General features: G+C 38.5%; 1 protein-coding gene across 1 annotated transcript in view; it reads left to right on the top strand.

The window, feature by feature from the left end:
• Nucleotides 1-2,853: 2,853 nt before the first annotated feature.
• LOC105937454 (glutamate receptor ionotropic, kainate 3) overlaps nucleotides 2,854-14,756 on the top strand; it is a 134,351-nt gene continuing 122,448 nt past the window's right edge. Inside the window, exon 1 of the mRNA XM_012878773.3 lies at nucleotides 2,854-3,803. Within this exon, the coding sequence (XP_012734227.2) occupies nucleotides 3,689-3,803 (115 nt within the window). The 5' untranslated portion in view covers nucleotides 2,854-3,688. The remainder of the gene's footprint in view (nucleotides 3,804-14,756) is intronic.

The following is a 14,756-nucleotide window of genomic DNA, read 5'->3' on the forward strand; positions in this document are numbered from 1 at the left end:
ATTGATAGATCTATATATTTTTTTACACTTTTACACCAAATATTCATAATTTAACATGAGCAATGAGAATGCTATTCCAAAGTATTCCTGGCTCTACTCCTTTTGCATTAACACTGCCAAACTGCATTACTGCGTTTTCTCATTATGTTAGAGATATTATAATATTTGATAGCCCACTTCTTTAAGGGACAAAGAGACTAAACTGATGGCTGTGGGAATTAGAATGTATTGCCAGCAGCACAAAAAATCTGAAATTGTTCATATCTACTTCAGCAGCTATTTAAAATTCAGGAACAGAACTGAGTCCCTTAATTTTACGACTCACATTTTGTCAATGGGGGATTCCTCAAGTTTGAGACTCTCCAGTTTCCAGCCCAGGTGATTGAGAGCACAGACCAAGATCTCTCTATAGAGGGCACCCACAGACCCAGAATGTCTTGTTTGCTCGGCCTGTGTACATTTTGTGTTTGAAAGAGCAGCAAGTCAATGAATCTCCATAATGCGAGAGCTGGGCCACATAACTCACGTTGATAGTCCTTACATTGTGCCAAGAGGCGATAAATCTGCTCTGTGAGACATGAATATGCAGTGGCAGTCAGTCTGGCTTGTTCTTGCTTGCGTGCCCCCTGATGAACAGTTTATTCCTCTCTTCTATTCACAACAGAAAAAATTAAACCAATGAGCCGCAACACTATCTCATCACGAGGCTCGTATTAAGCACAAAAATATGTAACATTGTTTTTTTTGTCAAACAATTGCTAATTTATGCAAATATTTTTTGTGATAAAGAGTAGTGAGCGTTTTCTTTCTTTCTATCTATCTATCTATCTATCTATCTATCTATCTATCTATCTATCTATCTATCTATCTATCTATCTATCTATCTATCTATCTATCTATCTATCTATCTATCTATCTATCTATCTAGCTAAGCATAAAGGATTGATATTCTATTCACTACAGAATGTGAAGCTTTTATTCCAAGTTCTGTTTCCGTTTTCTGATTATGCCATGGGGATGTCAGTATATGCAGAGGAGACGATAACTCCCAATTAGATTTGCCAGATGTTCTTATATGTATATTTTTGGTGCATGGAATTAGCATGGGACAAAAAAGATTTAAAGACTCATGACTTTTATTTATTTGTCATACGCTTTATTTGCATGGCCCTCATTCAGCCCCTGTCAATCACGATTGGCCAGGATTACATATTTAGGGAAAGAAAAGGTCAAGTGCATTTGTAAAAAAAAAAAAAAAAAAACAACATTTTGGAGGGGATAAAGCATGCTTTAATGTCAATTTAGATTATTCTTAGTATGTAGGTATTCAAAAACATATACCTACAGAATCTAGGTTTGCTCTTTTTTTATGGGACTTAAATGAAATGTATAGTTTATTGTTTAACACACACGCTACTGACAAAACTTTCATTTTCAAAGCAAAAATAACTTAATTGTCTATTTGATTAAGTAATTGACAGTATCTGCAATTCTTTCTTTAGATTTTTTTTTAATATTGCAAGGCTGATAGGCAGTTATGCCTGTAAAGTTTCACATTGTTTTTATGAGAGCTGTGAAAATGAATGTTGTATTCTATTCAAACTTTTAAGCTTTACCATAGTGTTATGGCTAAATAAAACTCCTTAAATTTGTTCATGGCTTTTTGTTGTGGTGTTCCTACTCCAATAATTACCAGTGGCCCCTATCGAGTCTTTCTAATCAAAACATCTTTGAGCGGTTCCTGGAAGTCATCCTCTTGCAGTTGGTCTTTAATGACAATTAGCAGTGCACGAAGAATGGGTAACAAATGATGCACAATGACTTTGCAGGGAATCCATGCGTCCACTGACACCGAAAGAAAAACTAAGAATTGTGCTTTTTGACATTTGCCTAACAGTCAGCTAAAAGCAGTACCCCACATGCAAATATTTTATCCAGTCCCCAGCTGTGAAGATACTTTAGAGTTTCCTTCCTTTTTGCTATCATAAACATGATCCATGGATGTTTTAGTGATGTGACATTTCTCATGAAAAAACAAAAACAGCATTGAAAAATAAAAACATAGCAAGTTATTTATATTTTTTGGTTTTAAATCACAAAATAAGGCTAAATACGAGTTGTTTTATCTTCTGTGTCCGAAATTTCAATTGAGTTTGATTTTATTTTGTTATTTTCATATTTGAAATAATGAAAACATAGAAAACACCAATTTTCTCAGATTCTTACTCCCTCCTCCCCCAAATTGGGCTAGCGAAGTACAACCCCCCCCCCCCCCCACACACACACACACACACACACACGGCGCGCGCGCACACATACACACAGCACTGCCGACAGAGGTCAGCCTTTTTTACACATTGTAGCCACATGCTATAAAACTCCGAAGTGCTACCAAATTTTTATGCTGTGAAAAATTATGCTGGACGATATTTTTGAGGTTCACAGATGGAAAAAGTACCCACATTCTCGCCGTATATGCTCGCATAAGAAGATGCCTATCCAGGAAAATCAAATAAAGGGTTATTGTTGTTTTTTGTTTGTTTGTTTGTTTTTTTTTACTGGGAAGTTATATTATATTCGTTTTAAATATGTAAAGAAAATCCGAACCTAATATAAACTCCCACTAATACTTTTTTGAAGACTAAGTAAAAAAACGTGTTTCAACGTAATATGTTAATTATAAATCAAATGAACACGTGCTTTTGTTTTTTATGTCTAGTCTCTGATCAGAGAACCCAATTACCAAGCATTGACGGACTAAAAAAAGCCAGATTTCATGATAAAAGCATGCAGAAATGTTGCATACCAAAATAAAAGCAGATATGTGCTGTAAAAAAAAATAATAAGAAAAGTAAAGAACTGGGTGTTGATTCGGATCCCTTTCACGTCCACGGAACACTTGGACATAGTTGACAACAATGCGTAACGACGCGTACCTCTAGTGGCACCGTGGAAGGAGGGTCGTTAGACGCACGCAGATACACGGTTGCCCGCATACATTCCTAACCAACACGCAGTGAAGCGTTCGTAAAATTTAAACGATGTAACAGGAATCTCTTCGACCAGATGGACCTTCCCCAGTAACCCCCCTCTTGCCAATAACGGTGCGCAACCGGAGCGGGCGTCCTTTCTTTCCCTGTGTTCTGAGCCGTTTGCAGAGGGCGATCAGGACCGGAGTGACTAAACTACGAGAAGCATTCCAGAGTAACCGAAGTATGTTGAAATATCTCAACAACCACAGGGCAAGCTGAAGGAGGACAAAGTCATTCGACGAGAGTCAAACTTCCGCAGGCGCAGTTCTCCTCGTCCACAGTGGCGCAGCGAAGCGCAGGAGTTCGGCTCGGCTCTTTTTTGTTGTTGCCTGTAGACAGACAGCACTGTGTGCAGGAGGGTATACATTGAGACTCCTGCGGGGTGATTGTTTGCAGCCTGCAGTAGCAGGTGTTTTCGCTGATCCCCCTGCGAGGGACGGAGGGGGTTTATCCTCATCTTTCTTTCTAAGACTGGTGAGAGGCAGAAAAAAGAAAAGAAACCCGAGGAGAATGTTGCACCAGGAACAATGAGCTCAGAGTTGTCGCATTTTACACACATCCACACATGTTCCGTAGAATTCAGTTTTCATGAACAATTCTGACTCATCTTTGGAATTTTTTGTGAGAAAAAAAGTGGATCCAACGACTTTGTCACCATGCGAAATACTTGGCTGTCTCCCCGGAGTGCGATTTGGGAATATTGGACTTCGCTGATTGCTTGCCTCTTTTGGATTCAGTACTCTTGCGGGATGCCTCACGTTATACGAATAGGTAAGTTGGACTCATCAGAACTGCATCCAGTCATGCACACTCTCACTCACGTTGCCTTGGAAGTTGCTTCCAAATCATCACATTTACGCACTGGTCGCAGTTACTTATCGTTGAATATGAACAGCCTCTTTTTTTTTTTTTCTTTTTTCTTTTTTGACAGACGCTAAGGTCGAGTGAATTTTTTTAATTAACCCCAACGAAAGTGCGGGCAAGTCACAGGACAGAAGTAAATTGCGAATGCTCTGTGCACTCAGGTGCCGCGCAAGGAAACACCGTGGGCTTGTGTGACCTCTATGCACTATGCCTTGTGTGCTCCATTTTCTACGGGCACAGTGTTGAGTCAGCGGCTATATTCAGCCACATATTGCCTCATGGAAATACCGTTTTGTGGACAAATTTCTACATTCTGAAAAACACCGTTTAAAATCAGAAACAAAACAGCGCCCACCTAAAGTTTTAAACGTACATTCTTCTTTCAAACTCTAACATTTTATTTATTGATTTTTTTAAACACTTGTGAAATATGCACAGGTATTGACTAACACTGAGTAAAAGTTGTCCCAAGCAGTTAAATATCGCCGTGGAAGAAAAAAAGATGAAGGAGCCAAGTTCTCAATAGCTTTCTTACTCCAATCACTCACTGAGGGAACAATGTGAGAATTGTCTTTGGCAGACTGGCCATGTGATGAATCGTTGTGTGCAACTAAGAGACAGGGACAAAATGAAGATCAATATGTTTCTTTTATTTTTTTTATTTTTTTTGTCACAAGGTGAACAGTTTTTGACATTTAGTGGAATGCTATTAAGGACAATTACTCAAAATGGCAGTAGCTCCCTCATTAAAATACCACTACTACAGCCAAAGTACAGCCAGGGGGTGAGAGCGTCTTAAATGGAACTGGGCTTTTTGTCTTCCAGATGGCTTAAAGTGGATTAATTGGTGCACCATTGCATATTGCATATCTTGTATTCACAGGGAGACGAGAATTGTCCCTCTGTATGGTACAGCATATTATCAACATTGGTTTTGTAAATAATAATTTATCTGCAAGTCCCTTGTGTGCCCTATACTTATTTAAGGTGTGCACAAGTTAAAGATAAATGCATTTTAGAGCACAGTGATTTAATAATGGTATTTATCATCTTTTATTTTAAATATATTTCTTAACTTTACATTTACAGAAATTAAAAGCACAAAGTATAACATGTTTGCAGTTATGCACAGAGAGGTATCGCGTCCAGCTTTTAAGGAGGCCCTGCACAAGCAGTGATTTTTCACATCATGTTCGGACTTTGTTGACTTCTCAGAAACTGCAGAAATTCAAAAGTTTTCTCATTACCGATCTAAAGTGAAATTGTTTGGGTCAAGGGTTATCTTCTTTTCCTCCTGTGATCTTCTTTTCAAGTGGCAGCAGCTCAAATAAAGACCCGAAATAGATTTGACAGGCTTTGCTTTAAAAAAAAAAATGTCAAAGTGCAGAGACAAATATACCAAGAAATGTGCTACAATCACACCATTGCTTTTTATAGGATCTGTCATTGCTTGTGTTACAGACGCAGTAAATGTGCGTGTGTGCGCGTGTGTATTCGCGCGCACACAAAGAGGGGAGCAATGCAAGAAAAGGTTGCTGAATTCACCTTCATAACCAAAGAGAAGAGAAGAAAATATCACTAGGCATATGTCTTCATATGATCTTTTTAAAGGGCGTTGTGGAAAATGGCTGGGTTAATTAGTAGTTTTTCTTGTGTAAAAATAATACAACAGTGTAATATTCTGTTGTATTGCACCTGAATAAGTTTGGTGTCTGTATAAATCATGTAAAGTACGTGTGTTGATATTATTGCTCTTGTAAAATTATATTATGTAAGTGCACAGATTCATTATGGTTGAGAGGGTTTATGAAGGAGTAGTTAAGTGGGAGTTTTTCTTCCTTCTCCTTCTTCCAATTTTGTAGTTTGTGTGGTTGCTCTTTGTCTCTCATTCACCCTAATGAAGCCAAAATAGGGGTCTCTTCTAGTCAGTGCAGTATGGCAAATGTTGCTCCTCAGCACTGGTTACCAACCCCAGCGAACCAGTGAAATTCATCGAGGTGGGCGGTAGTGTGTCTGTGCTGTGTCTGCTCTGAGTTAGGTGGCCTGCAGTTCTCCAAGTACACCATCTGGGTAATGGTGGGCATCCAAGGTGGAGTTGTTGCCATTGATTTTAGTGCTTTTACAGTGCATTGCGCCGAGTTGATGCCAGATGGTTGCTCTGTATCATTCAGCAGCTTCTATCTGTTGGAGGGAATAAAGGACTATTTCTACTGTATTTGTCCTCTCGCATGCTGCGTTCCTCTTTAGTTTCCCTCTGCTTACCCTTTGCAATTCTTTTTCTCCCTCCTTCCTGACATGTTTTGGAGCTTCCTATCTTATAAAGGAACCATTTAAGCAGAGCATGCAGGGTTTTCTATAAGAAAGATAAAACCTGATCACAGAAGCTGAGGGAATATTTTTTTCCCCTCTACAAATACTATCTTTAGAAAATTTGCATGTTTGGAGAGATAAAAGAGGGCACTAATAATGTTTTTTTTTTTAATCCTTTTCAATAAAACATTCTATCTCCTGTTCATAAATGTCCTATTTTTTTTAGCCTTTATACTAATTCAGACGTATTTATGTAAACATACAATTTTTGTAAGTTTAAGTAGCAATGTAAAGGATAGAAGATATGCATTAAACAAGCTGTTTTTCGAAGCAAATACATTTCTATTGAACCTACTGTCATGAAATGTGCCCCAGATGTTGGAAACAAGCTAATTAATTATCTCAAATAAAGAAATTAAAAAAGATATTTGTGATTAAAAAAGGGAATGAGTATAGAACACAGTCACTGACATTTATTAAATACCTAGTAGAAAAGCCTTTTTGCTAATGAAAAGTTCCAGATGTCTCCTGTATGGAGAACCTAGTTTTATGCATTGCTTAGGTGTGATAGAAAGTGTAGTCTGATTTTGACGCCTTCTTCCATCCAAACTGTTTTTATTTCACGTTATTGGGCCCTCCTTTATGCACTCAGGTCTTCATTTTTTTCCACTGATTACCCCCACCCCCCACCCACAACATAAATTGGGAGTTTTCACCGCTGTGTTCTTGGAGCCATAACCCTGTAACCCGTGTCTCATCTTCCAGTCCATATAAACAATTTCCTGGTCAATGTCTCCATTCATCATTATTTCATTTGAATTCTTTCATCATGCTGAAAAACAACCCCACTTCATTCACCCCTACAAACCTCACAGCTGTATTTTGGTTTTTGAGTCAATGTACAGTGGCTCTCCTCCCAACAAGGTGTGGTGTAAAGACAGGCAAATATTTAACTTTTTGGTCTCATCTGACCACGCAGTATTGTCCTAGTATTTCACTGGCTTGTTCATATTTTGCAGCAAGCTTTAAACGAGCTTCAGCAGGCTCTTTCTTCAGCTGTGGAGTTTTATGCAATACGTGTGCCATTGGGGCTGAAAAAGAAATACTAATTTGCTTTCATGGAATAACTGACCCTATTAATTACAGCAGTTTGAAGCACCATGAGAGTGACCCATGAACAACAATACATGACAAATGTTGCAATATGCACTAAGTTGTGGGTGCTGTATACCATACCATACCAGTTTTATTTATGCTGCACTTTAAACACCCACGGGACCGAAATGCAGTACACAGAGTAAAGTTTATGTGAAAATGTTTCTGTATCTTCCTGGGTTATGGGCCCAACGGTGCCAAGTGGTACCTTCAGAGCTTTAAAAATCCATCTGTAGTCAACGGCATGAGTATTTTTTGCAATAATATCACTGATAGAGGGAATAACTGGTTTTCAGTACTGACAGATTTCAGGTATTTTCTGTGCTTTCTGTACGTTCTTGCACATTATTTTCTGTGTTCAAAATTAGATTTATGGTCAAATTTGTCTTGATTTCTTTCTATGTGTGGATTACTTTGATTGTTGCTGATGTATGGTGTGAGTTTCATGCAAAATTATCTCCCTTGTAATTTTATGTGTATTTCATTACCTCAGCTCCTAGCCACTCATCTACCGTACCATACCTGCATGCATGCATTTTTTATTTAGTTTTCCCAAAATCCTTTTGAAAGTCACTGTTCCCAGCTTTCATTTTTGTCTTTCAAACAGCCTCAAAGATTCATTGTGAGCTGACAAATGTGCAAGCACTTGAAGCCACATTGTGCAGTATGAGCCGTTCGCAAGCTTCAGTAGGATAAATCGGGTTTGTGGTCACCTCTTTTTGTTGAAGTCTTCAAACACACGGTGGCACTTCAGTGGCTTGTTATTATCCTCGCACAAGCAGCAGGAAAAGGCTGTGAGAAGTTTTCATGTGATTCGCTTGTCTGCAGGGAGCTGCAAGCGCCATGCTCTCCCCTCACATCCTCCCTGAGATACTTATTGTATGGGTATGTGCAAATGTTTCATCTGAAACGACTTAGAGATATTTCAAGAGCATGCAACAAGCTGCAATGGCACTTAAGAGTTCTACATCTCAACAAAGCCAGATCCAAAACTGAGGTGCATGTGTAGAGAATTACCCAAAGGAGGGTGGTACAGTTGGGTCAGAAGAGCGGGGAAGAGGATGTGTTTGGTGATGAAAAAGAACAATGGAGATTGTCGCATCAAAAGTTGTATCAAATTAAGATGGCCATCAGTTGCTGAGTGGAAATGAATATTTCATTTTCATCAAAATTTAATCTCTCCCCTGACAGAGATATAGAGCATGCAAGGAGAAGGCTGCCGGCGGACGCAGAGGGCCGGGGAGTTGTTGTGGTGAATATGAACAAAGGCTCGTAGAGGTCACAGAAGAATTGGATACACAGAGAAGCTTCTTTGATGTGTAATTCCATTATCTGTAAGTGAAAGCAAAGATTGAAATGGGAGGAAAACTGTGGTTGTTTTACCTGCTTTCACGTATCCTTCCTTCATCCACATGCATAAGCCCAGACGGGATAAATGAAGAGCAAAAGAAATAGCACAGGGCCCATTTTCTGTCTCCTCTCTAAGGCACAGCTATCACACACACACATGCTATATAAAACCCATGCACCATCCACATTATTTTCTAAAACATATGTCCGGTCTCACTGGGACTCTTGTACACAATCCAATTCCTTTCTCTCTGTCAGCAGACTTGTGGCTCATCATTAGCTTCAATCTCGCTGATGGGAAACGGCAGATGTTTGTTTTGTTGAGCGGACGACTCATCTCTGAATGCGCATTCTTCTCTGCTCATCTGTGATTCTGTTAAAACACACTAGAGAATATTACGCTTTGCATAGGACATGACATAATCTGTCAGGGAGGCTAGTCAACATAAAAAAAAAAACCTTCAGCTTTCTTCCAAGGCAGAAAAAAAAGCATGTGCTCATTAAGGTGAGATGGATGCATACTTATAAATCCTTAAATCTACATGTAATAGGAGGTGTTAACAAGCCTGAACTCCATCAGGGAAGCGCAAGTACATACCTCCAAATTCAGTCACACATGGTAATGATCATCCAATAATCCAACCCACCAGGGGCTAATAGAGCGGATCTACCAACCAGTATGATAATCCCGTGACATACCAGGTTCCTATCTACCCTCAGCGAGCTTATCTTAGCCGATGTTCGCGCACCAGATGGTGTTTTCATATTGTACTACAGAGTGGGTGCTCACCAGTGAAAGGTCTTCTGCAAGCATATGGTTCTGCCTATTGAAATAAATAAGGCTGTGATTTCCTGATGGCTGTGAATTTCTTTTTTGTGACATTACAAATGATAATAAAATGATTGGCATGGGCTGGTATTAGATTCTCATAGTCTGGTAGCTTTCAGTAAAACCACCACAGTTTTATTAGTATTTACAGAAAAATACACAACATGATCTAGTTTTTAATTTAAAATAGATATTCTTACAGGTACTGACATAACATAACAGACTATAATTATGTTATCTCTAACAATATTAAGCAGATAGTTTTTTCAGCCAGCTAACCAGCTGTGTGCAGCAACAGGTTCAAGAGTGGTCAGTTTATTAACCCTTCCACTGGCGAATGTTCCCCCGATGCTTTACATCTGGCACATCACTGTTACAAATGAGGGAGGGAAATTTTAACTTGTGCAACTTAATATCATTATGTACACTATTGACTTCTAATAATATTATAGGCACCGTTTCTTTTTTAGGCCAAAGGTGTGAAAAAGAAAGCAACTAAGTAACTCAAAATAAAACCCTAAGAACATTTTTGTCCAAAGAAAAACTCTTTTACCTCGAAGGGTTCAACTCCATACAGTTGGAAAAAACGTCAGGTCACTCACTTTTATTTCAGTACAACTTTGAACTGTGAAACTGGTAGAATAAATTTTTTTTGTGCTTATGAAATAAAAAAAATTTAAACCTTGGTCTAACTTCATAGGTGTACCATGCCTGTCTGTAAAGTACGAGTAGGAAAGTGGATTACTTCGGTTTACATATAACGTGTAGATATGAACCGTGAGAACAAAGGGGCGTGTGTTTACAATCAGTCAACTATCACTGATTATTAGCTCCTTATTTAGAAACAAGCTGAAAATATTTAGAAAAATCAAGTGATTTATTTATTTATTTTTTTTACAAATGTACACCGCGACAGAAGACATCACGACACAACAACAGAATTTAGTTCCAGTTCCCTGCATAATATGGTGCAGAGAATGATCCTTTTGTGTCTTTCTGCTTGAATAACACTGGGAGTCCAACAAGCTCATACTACCTGGTTAATTGATCTTGAGTACTGACCTTGCAGTCTGATGCTGTGCACAAATGCTGCTCTTATCTTCCCAAGAGTGCTACGTTAATTGGAGTGATGGGCAGTGCTTCGTTAGTTTCACACAATGACTTCCTGATGTTGTTTTTCTTGTGAATAAGAGAAGTGCATTGTAGTGATTATCAGTGTGCAGAAACAGGTAAGGAAAGCAGGGAAACTCCACACATGGAGAGAACTGTCTAGTTACTCTGGGACTTTTTATGGCATCCAAGTAGGAAAGGTATGATGTGAAATTTAAGCGTAATTGAAACCATATGTTTTTAAAATCTTAATATGCCTTGATGCCAAAAATAAAAGCAAAGAATGTGCCTAAGGAAAAATACTTTTTCTCTGGCTGTAAGACAGTGCTGCCTCTACCCAACCTTTTGCTGTGCATTGCATACTGCATTTTACTGTTTTTATTAGAACAACTTCAGTCTATACTTGACAAAATCTATCTATCTATCTATCTATCTATCTATCTATCTATCTATCTATCTATCTATCTATATATATATATATATATATATATATATATATATACATACATTTTATTAGGAATGAGTGACAATAAAACCAAACAAATTACATTCTTTGATTATCATGGCTTTTGTGGGGTTAAAATTTTTTTAATTAGCAAATATTGCTCTATATCCACTTTTTCTGTGCATCTGTATTACATAAGTTAATAACCTTTTGAATTGAACTTAAGTTTTGATAGGTCTTTGGGTGGCGGCTGGAATTAAAAAAAAGTTAAACATTATTAACCCCTTAAGCCAAGAAGGGGTTAGGAGCAATTTCTGCCTGAAATTACTTAGCTGTTTTAATGTAAGTGTAAATGCAAACTTTTGGTATCTGTGTGAAGCTAAGACGTTACAGAATTTTTTTTCCAAGTGAAACCACTATTGGAGCTGTCACTAATGTCTACTATGGTGGTTGTTGTTACATTGTTTTTCTTTGTCATTAAACAAAGAAAATAATTACATTTTCTGAGCCTCGACAAGTATTTTTAAAATTAAACATTGCAAAACTACACGAAAACGCATTTGAAAATATAGGATAAGCCTCATACTTTGTAGATCCATATCTTGCCTATAACTGCAATAAATCTGGACTAAATCAGCTGAAGCAAACTTGTTCCACAAAGGTTTTAGAAGGTAGTGTGTCAGGAAGACTTTAGTTTTTGGCACAAAATCCGGCTGGACGGGCTCAACAAGTTAAATGCATTAACTTTTAACAAACTGAAAATTTTTGGTTAATAATTTCAATTAGTCTCAAAAGCAGTTAAAAGAACTCTGCATTGTCAGTTATCTTCTTTTTGAGCTTGCTGGAAGACCTTTGAAGTGTGTTGCCATGAGTGCTGCAGCTATCCTTATTTGGAGTTAGATTTAGCTCAGCAGAGTGCTGAGGGAGAAGTGGAGCAAAAGCTTGAGGGCTTTTTCACATCTATCGTTTGTTTTCCCGTGGTTTGATTCCTTTTCACACAGATAAAACACTAGATGGACCATAACCTGTCATTGCAAACTTCACGAGAACATGTAGCCTGTTTATTGGTCAGATGTTTCTGGGGCAGCAGTAATGGTAAATGAGTACCAAATATAAATACAGGGAGCAAATGTGGTGTTCTGAACTGGTTAAAAACCAGAAAATTCAATAATACCTGGCACTGTTTCAAGCTAAATTAACTGAGAAGTACACTGAAAGATTTTGAAAAGATATCTTGAAAGTTGCATAGAGCTGTATGCTTTACAAAATTGATGCACAGCCGTTGTTTATTCGTTTTTTACCCTTTGATATCTTACAATGTAACGCAAACCTGGCTATGGGAGGGTGTTTGGCTTAAACATGTAGTGGACCCACGGTAGCTGCATCAGATCAAGGTTGAGTCACTTTCACTCTATAAACGCACTACTCTAGAGTTTGTTTGGAACCAAACCCAGATAACATTCTTCATTTTCAGTACTGTTGATTTGGTAATGTTTTGGTAATGCAACTGCTGTGTTCTTGTGCACAAACAAACTGCATTAAGGGAAGGAAGGAACCAGAGTTTGTTTTAAATTGACTAAACACCTTAGAAGTGAAAACACCCTGAGTCTCACTCCAGGGGAGTGAGTGTTTGTAATCCTGAGACGTTTGACAATGACACCAAACAGAAAACATTTAAATACATCAAAAAATATGTTATAGTATTTTTTTTTTAAACAGGACAATTAGTTTATTAACACCTTAACTGTAAGGGTCAAGTAGAAGACCATTTAAAAGTACATCTCATAATATCTTTTCTCAAGTGTTGCTCCCTACTATGGGATAGAATGGATTGTAAAAGGCCCATACTCGGGTGTGAATGCGAAAGACAGAGGGACACGTGATTAAATTAGATTCAGCTTTTTTTTTAGCCACAAGGCAACACGTTCGTTTAAAACCTCGACATGCATGTCTAAAACTTGTGTCCTTCAGCGTTTAACTTAAAAGCTGTACTGTGTATATTTAAGGACGTTTCTACCCATAATTTATTAACAGTTTGATTGACATGGTTTAATAATTTGATTGAAGCCCCCTAAGGACCTCTAAATTACTAAGGCTCCATTCTAATTCCCTTATAGATCAAGGACTATAGCCAAAGTGAAAGTGTGCCCACGGAGGAAAAGTAGCCTGCATGCTCCCTCCTGATTCTAGTTTTGCCTAGGAACCCCGCAGCGTCCCTTACCGGCGCTAAGAACCCTTAAGGTATCCCACAATCCTTTGCATGACATGATGTATCAGCACATCCCCCTCAAGGAAATCAACCAAAATGTCCTCAGAGCATCGAGTGTGCACTTTGTTGTTCAGTTTCGGAAGGCTGTAGGCCGAGTTTGACTCGCATCATCCATATGCGAATGCGTCACGTAATGACGTTGGAGTTAAAGGTTGTCTGAATTTGGCACAGCAGTACGAGGCTCCTTTCCTCCCCACGGTAGAGTTCTTACTGTTGATCACGTGAAAGGTCAAGGAACAGGAACAAGAAGCTATTATTAAGGGTATTCAGATGGAGCCTATAAGTCATAGCTGGTTTTGTTTATTTTTGGGTAGTGTTGGGGGGAATTCTGACATGGTTTGGAAATTCATGTCATGTCAAAGTTCACCATTTGGTTGCTTTCATTGCTGTAGCACGGCAATGAATCAAATTTCATGCTCTAGCCATTTGTCTTTATTACATGCCCTTGTCCTTTCCATTTGACTCTCCTGCCGCAGTCCTCCTTGGGTCTCCACTGGAAAAAGTCTAATAATTTCAAAACAGTTTGTAAAAGAAAAAAAAAACATGCTTGATCAAAGGGTATTAGGCTTAAAAGGTCATGCTTGCAATGTAACATAGTTAATTAGAATGATTTTTGTGAGATAATTTGGTGATTAAATTTTTTTTATATTTCATCACAAAGAGTAATTTGTCTTCTCTTCTTACACAAAGACACAAACACACACACACACACACACACACACACACACGCACACACACACACACACACACACACACACACACACACACAGTGTATGTTGGCAAACCTTGCAGACATCATAGGGGCGCAAAGTAATGCAGCAAAAAAGGCAGAGAGAAAAAAAAAACTGCTGTGGGTACATGGATGATGCTGGGGGACTTTTATTTAGCTGGTTAATTAGCTCAAACCTTTTGATCCCAATTTTAAAACTCGACACATTGCATTTGCTGCCTTTCTTTTGTACGTTGCTCCATGCCCGATAAAACCAGGTTTATTTGGCTGCCTTTCAAACACCATAGCCTTCACTGAAGCAATACGAGCTTTGCTTTGCCTCCCTGCGTTAAGCGTCCGGCTTATCTCATCCCAGACGTGCCGTGTAAACTTGGTCACCTCAGAAACCCCGCTTACATACAGTTAAACACCTGCATTGCAACAGTTCTCCCTTTTCTCTCGCAGCTCTAAAGCAATCAGAATTTGACAGTGGAGGTATCAGCTGCAATGCACAGGTTTAAAATCCTATTTAACTTTGGCTAAGGACAATGAGTAGAGGTTGACACCATTTCATTCTGCCCTTTTAATCAAGCTCTCATTGTTATAGGTGCACGGCAAATGTCAGGTCTTGGTTGTGTGATTCCCTCCAATTGCCGTTCCGTGAATGTAGGGAGATTCGTGTG

The sequence above is a fragment of the Fundulus heteroclitus genome, chromosome 3 (genome assembly GCF_011125445.2).
Source record: "Fundulus heteroclitus isolate FHET01 chromosome 3, MU-UCD_Fhet_4.1, whole genome shotgun sequence".
Taxonomy (NCBI): domain Eukaryota; kingdom Metazoa; phylum Chordata; class Actinopteri; order Cyprinodontiformes; family Fundulidae; genus Fundulus; species Fundulus heteroclitus.